This window comes from Carcharhinus amblyrhynchos, unplaced genomic scaffold (genome assembly GCF_965287045.1).
Source record: "Carcharhinus amblyrhynchos unplaced genomic scaffold, sCarAmb.v2.hapA scaffold_482, whole genome shotgun sequence".
NCBI lineage: Eukaryota > Metazoa > Chordata > Chondrichthyes > Carcharhiniformes > Carcharhinidae > Carcharhinus > Carcharhinus amblyrhynchos.
Genome location: NW_027650222.1, coordinates 63,612 through 77,802, shown reverse-complemented (window position 1 = coordinate 77,802; position 14,191 = coordinate 63,612). Strand labels below are relative to the sequence as shown.

Sequence of the window (14,191 nt, the reverse complement as noted above, 5' to 3'; positions counted from 1 at the left end):
CGGAGAGTGTGTGCATCGCGAGCACACCCATCCCTAATCACCCCTTGCGAATGTGGGCCACCTTCTCGAAACACTGCGGTCCCTGAGGTGTAAGTAAACCCGCTGCGCTGTCAGCTTAGGTTTCTAAGATAGATTAGTGTCAGGAATACACTAACACTGCATTGTGAACGTCCTCTAGTTACCACACTGGGGCAGCACGGGGGCACAGTGGTTAGCACTGCTGCCTCACAGCACCAGAGAACCGGGTTCGATTCCTGGCTTGGGTCACTGTCCATGCAGAATCTGCACATTCTCCCCGTGTCTGCATGGGTTTCCTCCGGGTGCTCCGGTTTCCTCCCACAGTCTGAAAAACGTGCTGGTTAGGGCATTGGGCTAAATTCTCCCTCAGTGTAACCCGAACAGGCCCCAGACCGTGGCGACTAGCGAATTTTCACTGTAACTGCATTGTACTGTTAATGTAAGCCTACTTGTGACACTAATAAATAAACTTTAAACTTTTTCCAGTGCCTGTTTGGATACACTGAGGGTGAATTTAGCATGGCCCATCCATCTAACCCGCACATCTTTGGACACCAAGGGGAATTTAGCATGGCCAATCCACCTAACCTGCACATCTTTGAACTGCGGGAAGAATCCAGAGCATCCAGAGGAAACCCACGCAGACACAGGGAGAACATGCAAACTCCACACAAACTGTGACCCAAGCCGGGAATCAAACCTGGATCTGAGGCCTCGTGAGACAGCAGTGCCAACCACTGTGCCACGTGCTGCCCTTGGTTCTTGGGATTAAAGGGACCATGGGATACAGGGAGACGGTGGGATCAGGATATTGAATTCGATGATCAGCCATGATCATAATGAGAGGCAGAGCAAGGCTCGGAAGGGAAAGGTGAGTAGCCACAGAGTTCTCCCCCAGGGTCGGGGAGTCCAATACTGGAGGGCGTAGGTTTAAGGTGAGATTTAAAAGGGACCCGAGGGGCACCTTTTTCACACAGAGGGTGGTGCGTGTGTGGAATGAGCTGCCGGGGGGGTGGTAGAGGCAGGTACAATGATAATATTTAAAAGACATTTGGATGGATAGGAAAGATTTAGAGGCAAATTTAGGACGCCTGGCTAGCATGGACAGGTTGGGCCGAAGGGCCTGTTTCGATGCTGTATATCTCCGTGACTCTACTCTTCACGTCATTGGGATGATTACGAAACTAAGCTTGATCCCATGGCACATACCAGTTGTAAGCATCATCCAATAGGCCTCATGAAGAAGTTCAGTATCTTGGGTGCGTAATATGTCTTTGGAGACCAAAATCCCTTTATTTACAATTCCAAGACCGCTATCGGTCTACGGTCTGCCTTCGGAAGTGCCAGAGGAACTGACAGTCCCGGTTAAATACAAGGAAAAGACTGGCACATCAATTGGATCGTTCATCAGGGAGCTCATACTCCAACAGGCCAACCTCAACGGCCTGATTGGAGTCATTGCAGTGTCGTTTAACATTAAGTCTTTCTTAAACATTTCTGGCTCTAAATTCGCCAATTGTCTTAGGTGTCCCCAGGCTACTCTCTCCTTTGAAGGGGGAACTGACCGGTGGCAACTGTACAGGGCACTGGTGAGGCCGCAACTGGAGTACTGTGTGCAGTTTTGGTCCCCTTATTTGCAAAAGGATATTTTGGCCTTGGAGGGAGAACAGAGAAGGTTCACCAGCCTGATACTGGAGATGAGGGGGTTAGCTAATGAGGAGTGATTAAATAGACTGGGCCTGTACGCGTTAGAGTTTAGAAGGCTGAGGGGGGATCTTATAGAGACTTACAAGATAGTGAAGGGGATGGATAGGGTAGAGGTAGAGAGATTCTTCCTGCTTAGAAAGGAAAACAGAACTAGAGGGCACAACATCAAGATAAGTGGGGGGCAGTTTAGATCGGAGTTGAGGAGGAACTTCTTCACTCAAAGGGTGGTGAATCTCTGGAATTCTCTGGAATTTATAGCCTCGCTCAACCCAGGGCCTGGGAAATCCTTCCGGATTCCTATGGACCTTCCTATTGTCCGCCCCTCGCCCAGTTCCTGAGGCAAGGCTGGGCGATAGAGTTCTGGCCTATATCTAATTTCTTCCTGAAATCACACAACGTTTCAGCCTCAACTACTTTCTGTGGGAGTGAATTCCACACATTCACCACTCTCTGGATGAAGAAATTTCTCCTCACCTCAGTCCTAAAAAAAAAGTTTTTAAGAAGTTTATTTTTTACTTTTACCTTATTAATCACAAGTAGGCTGACTGCAGCGCAGTTACTGTGAAAATCCCCACACTTCGGCGCCACACTGAGGGAGAATTTAGCACGGCCCCCTAACCAGCACGTCTTTCAGACTGTGGGAGGAAACCAGAGCACCCGGAGGAAACCCACGCAGACACGGGGAGAATGTGCAGACTCCGCACAGACGGTGACCCAAGCCGGGAATCGAACCCAGGTCCCCGACACTGTGAGGCAGCCGTGCTAACCACTGTGCTGCCCTAAAACATTTAAAACACCTAAAACAGGTTTAAGGTGCTGGGGAGCAGGGACGGAGGAGATGTTAGGGGTAAGTTTTTCACTCAGAGGGTGGTGAGTGAGTGGAATCGGCTGCTGTCGGTGGTGGTAGAGGTGAACTCGCTGGGGTCTTTTAAAAGACTTCTGGATGAGTACATGGGATTTGATGGGATTGGGGGTTACAGATAGTTCTATGGCCTGGTAGGTAGGGATATGATTGGCCTAACTTGTGGGCTGAAGGGCCTGTTTGTGCTGTAGCGTTCTAATTTACCTATTATCCTCAAACATGACCCCTAATTCTGGCTTTCCCCAGCTTTCAGTACATGTCGTCTGAAGCAACCCTGTCTAATTCTGATAAGTTTCTATGAGATCCCCCCTCACTCTTCTAAACTCCAATGAATATAATCCTAACCCATGTAGTGTCTCAGAAGAACAGGAATCGAACCCACTCAGTCACTCTGCATCAGGAACTAGCCATTCCCCCTCCGTATATGTAAAGTCTAAGCTCGAGACCATCTCCATGCATACTTCTACACACTTCTCTGTCCATTGCAAGCTGCCCTCCAGACTGGGGCCATTACATCGCAATGTGGGCGCCACTGTACCCACTGTTCACACCGAAGATGGAAGATCTTCAATGCAAGATGATATTTAATCCAGGTAAATGTTAGGTGACGCATTCTGGAAGGACTAATGTCGGGGGGGGGAGCTATACAATAAATGGCAGGGCCATCGAGAGTATAGAAACACAGAGGGACCTGGGTGTGCAAGTCCACAAATCCCTGAAGGTGGCAGCACAGGTGGAGAAGGTGGCGAAGAAGGCATATGGCACGCTTGCCTTTATAGGACGGGGTATAGAGTATAAAAACTGGAGTCTGATGTTGCAGCTGTATAGAACATTGGTTAGGCCACATTTGGAGTACTGCGTCCAGTTCTGGTCGCCGCACTACCAGAAGGACGTGGAGGCTTTGGAGAGAGTGCGGAGAAGGTTTACCAGGATGTTGCCTGGTATAGAGGGTCTTAGCTATGAGGAGAGACTGGGGAGACTGGGGTTGTTCTCCCTGGAAAGACAGAGAATGAGGGGAGACCTAACAGAGGTGTACAGAATTATGAAGGATATAGATAGGATGAACAGTGGGAAGCTTTATCCCAGGTCGGAGGTGACGAACACGAGGGTTCACGGGCTCAGGGTGAGAGGGGTGAGGTATAACTCCGACTTTTTTTACGCAGAGAGTGGTGGGGGTCTGGAGTGCGCTGCCAAGTAGGGCGGTGGAGGCAGACACACTGGCATCGTTTAAGAATTACCCGGATAGTCACATGAGCAGCCTGGGATTGGAGGGATACAGACGAACGGTCTAGCTGGACCAATGCACAGCACAGGTTTGGAGGGCCGAAGGGCCTGTTTCCTGCGCTGTACTGTTCTTTTTGTTCTGTGTATTAATACTTTTCTGCGCCAGACATTGGGACAACAGTGAGGAGGGTGAGCAGAGGTTGTGACCAAAGGGATAGGTTTTAAGGTGTACCAGCCCTGGCAATTCCCCCCTTCTCTGCCTCTCTCCCGTTGTCGGAAGGGCATTCCGGATGCAAAGGCCGGAATGATTTCAAATCGGCAATGCTCCCGGGGGGGTGGGGGGAATAAATTTGGACGCTCGCATAGATTCCAGTGAGTTGTAAGGGCTGGAGCCGGGCGGGATGGGGGTGGGAGCGCGGTGGGTGAGCAGGGGAGTGAGGGGGTGAAGGGGATTCACTGGCTTGAGGATATGGACAGGGGCTACTGAACAAAGTCATTTCATCGGTAATGATGAGACGCGGCAGATACACAAAGCTCACGGTTCCCAGCGCCCCGGGTTAGTATGACCGCACCTAGCCATGTCGGAAGATGGGCAGGGGGGGAAGGAAGGGATGGCCTAGAGGTATTACCCCTAGACTATTAATCCAAAAACTCTGGGGGCCCGGGTTCGAATCCCGCCACGGCAGATGGTGGAATTTGAATTCAATAAAAACTATCTGGAATTAAGAATCTACTGAGGACCCATCGTCAAAACAACTCGGGCTAAAGGGACGATCCTTTAAAACAGAGACGAGGAGGAATTTCTTCAGTGGCGAATCTGTGGAACTCTTTGCCGCAGAAGGCTGTGGAGGCCAGGTCACTGAGTGTCTTTAAGACAGAGATAGATAGGTTCTTGATTAATAAGGGGATCAGGAGTTATGGGGAAAAGGCAGGAGAATGGGGATGAGAAAAATATTAGCCACGATTAAATGGCGGAGCAGACTCGATGGGCCGAGTGGCCTAATTCTGCTCCCTAATGTCCTTTAGGGAGGGAAATCTGCCGTCCTTAACCGGTCTGGCCTACATGTGATTCCAAAGCCCCAGCAATGTGGTTGACTCTTAACTGCCCTCCAAGGGTGACTAGGGATGGGTAATAAATGCTGGCCCAGCCAGCTATGTCCCGTGAATGAATAACAATTTTTAAAAACTGAAATCATTTGTTAAAGGGAATCTCTTGTCAAAAGGTCATCCAGCGTTTGACCTTCAGGCCTCCGATTTCAGGCAGGAAGCCAGAGTCAGGAGCTGGCAGAAGTTCCATCACCATTTGGGCGGTGAGGTCCTGCCTGTGGGAGGGCCCCATTCTCCACGCACTCTCGGCAGGAGCTGGCACTGTGCGCGTCAGTGTTAAACCTGGTGAACGGCCAGGAACTCTCCTTCAGTCAGTGAAGCAAGACCACTCCATTCATTACCTTCCAGAGTGACGGAGCGGGAGGGGGAAGGGGGGTATTAGGGGATGTTCAGTATGATAGAGGGGCTTAGGAGGTTTCTGGGTGCCATGGTAGGAGAGTTTGTCAGTGGAGAGGGGAGGACCGGGTATCTGTTACTCAATCAGAGAATCCCTGCAGAGCAGGAGGAGGCCACTCAGCCCATTGAGTCTGCACCCATTGCCTATCCCCATAACCCCACATGTTTACCCCGCTAATCCCTCTAACCCGTGCATCCCAGTGGCAATTTAGCACTGCCAATCCACCTAACCGGCACATCTTTCGGACTGTACCCCTGTGCTGGGCTGGGGGGGGGTGGGGGTGAGGTTTATTCATTTTGTGACCTGAGCATCCTTTAGATCTCACAGTGCAGCGGGGATTTACAGATGCGTACAGGCCTCGCCCATTCCCTGCCCCTCGTTAAAACTCGCTGTTTTGGTAACGGCGTGGGGTAAGTTTTGGAACATGCCAGGATTCTCGCCGGAAATGACACTCTGGCAAATTCAATCAAGATCGCCCCCCCCGGTATCTCTGAACCCTGACGCCAAAGATCAGAACTTTAACCGGATTGGAAGAGCTGGGTTTTGCTAACCTCTCCCCCATGGCATTGTCGGTTATTGCGGATTTTGGCGCGGTTATACCAGCAGGTGCACAGGGACTCAAACCCGGACTGCACCAAAACATCCTGCGCACAATGCCCGTACAACAAGGACTCAGAGCCCATGCCTGCAATACAAAGTGGCTGGATTATATTAATTTTATCAGTGAGTATGTCGGTGGGTTGTGTGGCTCACTGCAGTTTGGTCCATTGGCCCTCACTGGGTGAACAAGGCAGACTCTCATTCCACACAGGGGGTCGGGCGCCCGGTTCAGGTCTGTCTCAGACTGCCATCTACAGACTCCCAAATCACACGTGCAACACACACTCACTCCGCTTACACCAAAACTCACCGCTGTCCCCCCAGCCCCATCACCAGCACCCCTACACACTCACAAACTTACACACACACACGCTCACACACACACACACACACACACACACACACACACACACACACTCACTTACACACTCACACTCACTCAGACACACGCACTCACACACACAGACGCGCACACACACACACACACGCGCACATGTGCACATGCACATACACCTGTACTCACGCACACACACACACACACTTACACACACACACAGATGCACACACACAGGCTTGTCAACAAATCAGCACCCGCTTTTCTCATCCATTATAAATTGTTGCTCCCTTTGAAATTTGGTATTCTTGCAATTGTCCTGATGAATATGAGAAGAAAAACTTCGGCAGCCTGTGTCTTTCCTCAACAAATGCAAGTGCTTCTTTTCAAAGGACTCAGTTTATCATTAAAACTGTGGGGTGTCGGTTCATAGTATGGTTATACTGGCCCATCATGTCTTTACCAGCACTCTGCGAGAGCGAATCACCTTGTTGCCATTACTCTCTCCCCCCCCAACCCCCCCACCCTCTTCCCCTGAAACTTTTCCTCTTCAGATAATGAATTGATTCTCTTTCTGTGGCCGGGTTTCTGGAGATTCTCAGCGTTCAAACACCAAACGATACCGGCAAGCTGCACGATATACGGGGAACATGGATTACCACGCACTCTGCATCGAAACCCCCCCCAGTGACAACAATCCTCCACATCCAGGGGTCGCTGTCTAAGGAGACGGGGCAAAGCTTTTAGAACTGGGGAGGTTGGGGGGGGGGAGAAATTTCTTCACCCAGAGGGTGGCGAATGTGTGGAATTCACCCCCACAGGAAGTAGTTGAGGGCAAAATGTTGTGCGGTTTCAAGAAGGAATTAGATATAGCTCTTGGGGCTAAAGGGATCGAGGGATATGAGGGGTGGGGTTCAGGATATTGAGTTGGGTGATCAGCTATGATCTTAATGAAATGAAGAAGCAGCTCAAAGGACCAAATGGTTTCCTCCCCCACCCGCCTTCTCCCTGTAACCTGACACATTCTTCCGATAATGATCCAATTCCCTCTCGAATGACTCGATGGAATCCGCCTCCACCACTCTCTCAGGCAGCACATTCCAGATCCTAACCACTCGCTGTATGGAAAGGTTTTCTCCTCGTATCTCCATTGTTACTTTCACCGATCATCTTAAATCTGTGTTCCATTGATGAAAATCTCTGCTTTTCATCAATGGGAAGAATTTCCCCCTCCCCACTCTGTCCAGCCCCTCCTCTAATGGTTTTGATGCCTCGGTCCCTCTCAACCCTCTCGCCTTCAAAGGGAACTGCTTCTTCCATCTCTCCGCCAAGCTGAATTTCCTCGTCCCTGGAGCCTGAAAGAGCTCCTCAGAGGCCAATGTTCCTTAAACAGGTTCCCTTTATCACCACTCCGAAGAGCTCCTTAGGTACATAGACAGAAAATGGAGTGTCAGTGGCCCTGGCAATCCTCATTATATACACAGGTGAGACGCCCAGATTGGACAGGCAATCAGTGTCTCAATCAGGGAGCTCATACTCCAATCATTACCTCAATCTGGGAGCTCATACTTCAATCATTACCTCAATCAGGGAGCTCATACTCCAATCATTACCTCAATCAGGGAGCTCATACTCCAATCATTACCTCAATCTGGGAGCTCATACTTCAATCATTACCTCAATCAGGGAGCTCATACTCCCATCATTACCTCAATCAGGGAACTCATACTCCAATCATTACCTCAATCAGGGAGCTCATACTCCAATCATTACCTCAATCAGGGAGCTCATACTCCAATCATTACCTCAATCTGGGAGCTCATACTCCAATCATTACCTCAGTCAGGGAACTCATACTCCAATCATTACCTCAATCAGGGAGCTCATACCCCAATCATTACCTCAATCAGGGAGCTCATACTCCAATCATTACCACAATCAGGGAGCTCATACCCCAATCATTACCTCAATCAGGGAGCTCATACTCCAATCATTACCTCAATCAGGGAGCTCATACTCCAATCATTACCACAATCGGGGGCTCATACTCCAATCATTACCTCAATCGGGGGTTCACTCTCCAAGAGGCCAACCTCGTGGGCCTCATTACAAAACATTTCTCATGAATCTTCTCTGCCACTGCCTCCACAGCCTCCCTAAAGTGCGTTGCCCAAAATAAAGCACAATTATCCTGAACTAAGCAAGTTCAAAGCAACCTCCTTGCTCTTGTACTCGTGATACCCATCAATCCCATCCTGCTGGGCTCCACTTGCGACTGTCAGATATGATCCATAGCCAATGAAAGAGCAGGGTTCTTACCTTGGGGCATCAAAGCTATCGTAGGAACCCACTGTGTAGTGTCGGAATAACCGTTTGGCTTTCTCACTCCGACTCTCTGAAAAAGAAAAACAATGATTCGTCAGGTGGTGAGGGAGAGCTGAGACAGCCAGAATCTCTGCTGAGAGTGGGCCTCTCTCTTAGCTCTGAGTCACAAGGTTTCAGGATCAAAACCCACTCCAGGGCTCGAGTGCAAACATCAACACAGACATTCCCCGTGCAGTCCTAGGAGGGTGCTGCACTGTCAGAGGTGCTGGTTCTCGGATGAGATGCTATAACTTACAGAGACTTACAAGATAATGAAGGGGATGGATCGGGTAGAGGTAGAGAGATTCTTCCTGCTTAGAAAGGATAGCAGGATTAGAGGGCACAGCCTCAAGATAAAGGGGGGGAGGCAGTTTAGATCAGAGTTGAGGAGGAACTTCTTCACTCAAAGGGTGGTGAATCTCTGCCCATTGAAGTGGTGGAGGCTGCCTCGTTGAATATATTTAAGTCACGGGTAGGTAGGTTTCTGACAGACAAGGGAATTAAGGGTTATGGGGAGAAAGTGGGAAAGTGGAACTGATCCACTTCAGATCAGCCATGATCTTATTGAATGGCGGGGCAGGCTCGAAGGGCTAGATGGCCTACTCCTGCTCCTATTTCTTATGTTCTTATGTTCTATACGGAGGCCCCACTCACCCGGTCTGCACAATCACCTGGCTACTGTTGTGATAAAGAGCAGAGGGAGCTCAAAGATTAGGCTCCAGGGGTTTCCAGCTGCACTCACTCCAAGATTGGAAAATCCCGTTCCAGGTCCACGGACCTTTACACAGTCCCGCCGTCCTGCCAGCTCCGATCCCCGTGACAGGCGGGAAGCGGAAACTCCCCCCCTAGAATCCTTACAGTGAAGAAGGAGGCCATTCAGTACATCAAGTCCGCACCAACTCCGACAGAGTATCTTACCCAGACCCATCCCTCTGCCATATCCCCCTAGCCCCGCATATTTACCCCATTAATCCGCCTAACCCACACATCTTTAGACACTAAACTTTATTTTCCTTTATCTAAAGTCAATAAGGGGCATTTTAGCACAGCCAATCCACATCACCTACATATCTTTGGACACTAGGGGGTGATTTAGCATGGCCAATTCACCCAACCTGCACATCTTTTGGACTGCGGGAGGAAACCGGAGCATCTGGAGAAAACCCACACAGACGCGGGGAGAACATGCAGATTTCACACAGACAGTGACCCAAGCCAGGAACTGAACCGGGTCCCTGGCGCTGTGAGGCAGCAGTGCCAAACACTGTGCCACCGTGCCGCCCATAAAACACCTTGATGTCTCTGGCCTGGGTCTTGACACAGGGGTAAATAGGGGATTCCAATCCCATTCTCCAACAGAAAGTGGATGACATTTTTGACGGAAGGCTGTGCGTAATTTTGGTCTCTGTATCTGAGGAAGGTTATACTTGTCTGGGTGACGGTACAGCGATGCTTCACTGGAATGATACTGAGGCTGAGGGACTTTTGTATTCATTCGTGGATCATGGGTGTCGCTGGCTGCCGGCATTTATTGCCTATCCCTAATTGCCCTTGGAGGGCAGTTGAGTGTCACCCACATTGGCTGCGTGGGTGAGGAAACATCAACACTAGGGCGACACGGTGGCACAGTGGTCAGCACTGCTGCCTCACAGTGCCAGGGACCTGGGTTCGATTCCCGGCTTGGGTCACTGTCTGAGTGGAGTTTGCACATTCCCCCCATGTCTGCATGGGTTTCCTCCGGATGCTCCAGTTTCCTCCCACAGTCTAAAGATGTGCTGGTTAGGTTGACTGGCCACGCTAAATTGGCCCTACTATCAGGGGGGGATTAGCAGAGTAAATGTGTGGGTTACAGGAAGAGGGTCTTGGTGGGATTGTGGTCGGTACAGACTTGATGGGCTGAATGGTCTCCTTCTGCATTGTAAGGGTGCTATGGCTCTGGAGTCACATGTAAGCCAGACCAGGTCAGAACAACAGATTTCCTTCCCTAAAGGACATCAGTGAAACAAGTGGGTTTTTCCAACAGTCAGCAATGATTTCACGGTAATCAGTAGATTCTTAATTGCAGATATTTTTCTGAAGTTAGGTGAATCCAAATTGGTGGCATGGTGGTTGGCGCTGCTGCCCCACAGTGCCAGGGGCCCCAGGTTCGATTCCCAGCTTGGGACTTGCCAGCTCCACACTGCCTGTGCGGAGTCTGTACATTCTCCCCATGTCTGCATGGGTTTCCTCTGAGCGCTCCGGTTTCCTCCCACAATTTGAAAGACGTTCTTGCAGGGTGCATTGGCTGTGCTAAATTCTCCCTCGGTGTACCCGAACAGGCGTCAGAGTGTGGCGACTAGAGGATTTTCACAGTAACGTCATTGCAGTGTTAATAAGAACATAAGAACATAAGAAATAGGAGCAGGAGTAGGCCATCTCGCCCTTCAAGCCTGCCCCGCCATTCAATAAGATCATGGCTGATCTGTCGTGGCTCAGTTCCACTTTCCCGCCCTCTCCCCATAACCCTTAATCCCCTTGCCTATCAAAAACCTATCAACCCGCGTCTTAAATATATTTAGCGAGGCAGCCTCCACCACTTCAACAGGCAGAGAATTCCAGAGATTCACCACCCTTTGAGTGAAGAAGTTCCTCCTCAACTCCGTTCTAAACCGCCCCCCCTTTAGCTTGAGGCTGTGCCCCCTAGTCCTACTGTCCTTTCTGAGTGGGAAGAGCCTCTCCACCTCTATCCTATCCATCCCATTCATCATCTTATACGTCTCAATGAGATCTCCCCTCATTCTTCTAAACTCTAACGAGTACAAGCCCAGTTTATTCAGCCTCTCCTCATGATTCAACCCCCTCAACTCCGGTAAGCTGACTGATGCCACTAATAAATAAACTTTAAATTGCACTATCTGCCGTGGTGGGAATCAAACCCGGGTCCCCAGAACATTAGCTGAGTTTCTGGATTAATAGTCTAGCGATAAGACCACCAGGCCATCACGCTAGGTCATCCTATGATAAGAAACTGAGTAAATTGCACCTCCGTTCTCTAAAGATTAGCAGAATGGGGGGTGGGGGGGGGGGGGGGTGGAGAGGTGGTCACGAAGGCACCACTCCCCCTCGCCCTCTCAGGGACCAGTTGAGCTCCCTGCGGAGAATGGGTAGTGGGCCCAAAGAGGACAGGGCCCACTGGGACGGAGGGGAAACCTCGTCGGCAGGAATGGTGAGGTTACAGCTCTCGACCTCCCTAACCCTGTCATCAGGACATGAAGCCTCCAGCTCCAAAGGACAGCCATGCTCCGTGAGGAGTGGGGTGAGGGGGGTGGGGGTCATTGGCAGCATGAAACATCAACACTGTCGCAAAATGACCACGAGATGGAGCCTGAATTTGCCTCCCTGCCTTGTGCAGTTGACCCTGGTCATAAACTTCCTCTGGGAATGGCCAACGTGGCTCCTCCCGCACTCCCACCTCCCCGTTCAACTCCAAGCAGGTCCCAAGAAAACCCCATGCCCATTGTTCGTCAATCCTTCACATGGCCACTGGATGGCAGCCCAACATAAGGAAAAGCCAAAGCCCAGGCAGGCAGACAGAGAATCCCTGGCTCGGAACGGGAAACCAAGAGGCTTCCACATCAACTTTCCCCTCCGAACACTTCTCGACTTTTCCTTCTGTCCCTCTCCCCCCCGGCTGGTCCACTGGGTTGCGCAGTTTGCCTTCACATAATGGGGAGGGGAGAGGGCACGATGGAAGGTCAGCTATCCCAGAATGCACCACCGCAGGGAAAGTCCCCTATTTAAAGTGATGGTGGCTTTGCGCAGAATTGGAGACTCCCTGCAGAGATCGGGATAACTGCACCTCCACCTCCCCTAGCAGGAAGTAGGGTCAGTGCGGTGTTTAAAAAGAAACAAACTCTGCCCCGTCCCCCACTCTGTCCCAACAACTGAACTGAGTGCATTTCTGATTGCCACGGTTTGGGAAAAGTGCTGTACCTGTCCTGGGAGTGTTTGATGGGGACAGTGTAGAGGGAGCTTTACTCTGTATCTAACCCTGTGCTGTACCTGTCCTGGGAGTGTTTGATGGGGGGACAGTGTAGAGGGAGCTTTACTCTGTATCTAACCCCGTGCTGTACCTGTCCTGGGAGTGTTTGATGGGGGACAGTGTAGAGGGAGCTTTACTCTGTATCTAACCCCGTGCTGTACCTGTCCTGGGAGTGTTTGATGGGGGACAGTGTAGAGGGAGCTTTACTCTGTATCTAACCCCGTGCTGTGCCTGTCCTGGGAGAGTTTGATGGGGACAGTGTAGAGGGAGCTTTACTCTGTATCTAACCCTGTGCTGTCCCTGTCCTGGGAGTGTTTGATGGGGGGACAGTATAGAGGGAGCTTTACTCTGTATCTAACCCTGTGCTGTGCCTGTCCTGGGAGAGTTTGATGGGGACAGTGTAGAGGGAGCTTTACTCTGGATCTAACCCCATGCTGTACCTGTCCTGGGAGTGTTTGACAGGGACAGTGTAGAGGGAGATTTTTCTGTATCTAAACCCATGCTATACCTGTCCTGGAAGTTTTTGATGGGGGACAGTGTAGCTGGAGCTTTATTCTATATCTAACCACGTGCTGTACCTGTCCTGGGAGTGTTTGAGGGGGACAGTGTAGAGGGAGCTTTACTCTGTATCGAACCCCGTGCTGTACCTGTCCTGGGAGTGTTTGATGGGCGACAGTGTAGAGGGAGCTTTACTCTGTATCTAACTCTGTGCTGTACCTGTCCTGGGAGTGTTTGATGGGGACAGTGTAGAGGGAGCTTTACTCTGTATCTAACCCCGTGCTGTACCTGTCCTGGGAGTGTTTGATGGGGACAGTGTAGAGAGAGCTTTACTCTGTATCTAACCCCGTGCTGTACCTGTCCTGGGAGTGTTTGATGGGGGGACAGTATAGAGGGAGCTTTACTCTGTATCTAACCCCGTGCTGTACCTGTCCTGGGAGTGTTTGATGGGGGGACAGTGTAGAGAGAGCTTTACTCTGTATCTAACCCCGTGCTGTACCTGTCCTGGGAGTGTTTGATGGGGGGACAGTATAGAGGGAGCTTTACTCTGTATCTAACCCCGTGCTGTACCTGTCCTGGGAGTGTTTGATGGGGGGACAGTGTAGAGAGAGCTTTACTCTGTATCTAACCCCGTGCTGTACCTGTCCTGGGAGTGTTTGATGGGGGGACAGTATAGAGGGAGCTTTACTCTGTATCTAACCCCGTGCTGTACCTGTCCTGGGAGAGTTTGATGGGGACAGTGTAGGGGGAGCTTTACTCTGTATCTAACCCCGTGCTGTACCTATCCTGGGAGTGTTTGATGGGGGACAGTGTAGAGGGAGCTTTACTCTGTATCTAACCCCGTGCTGTACCTGTCCTGGGAGAGTTTGATGGGGACAGTGTAGGGGGAGCTTTACTCTGTATCTAACCCCGTGCTGTACCTATCCTGGGAATGTTTGATAGGGGACAGTGTAGAGGGAGTTTTACTCTGTATCTAACCCTGTGCTGTACCTGTCCTGGGAGTGTTTGATGGGGACAGTGTAGAGGGAGCTTTACTCTGTATCTAACCCTGTGCTGTAC

The 14,191-nt window shown here is 50.6% G+C and overlaps 1 protein-coding gene across 1 annotated transcript in view; it reads right to left on the bottom strand.

The window, feature by feature from the left end:
- Nucleotides 1-14,191, bottom strand: part of LOC145339467 (SH3 and multiple ankyrin repeat domains protein 1-like) — a gene marked incomplete at both ends in the record, with an annotated part of 115,279 nt that overhangs the window by 42,647 nt on the left and 58,441 nt on the right. Inside the window, one exon of the mRNA XM_080183937.1 lies at nucleotides 8,569-8,644. Within this exon, the coding sequence (XP_080040063.1) occupies nucleotides 8,569-8,644 (76 nt within the window). The remainder of the gene's footprint in view (nucleotides 1-8,568; nucleotides 8,645-14,191) is intronic.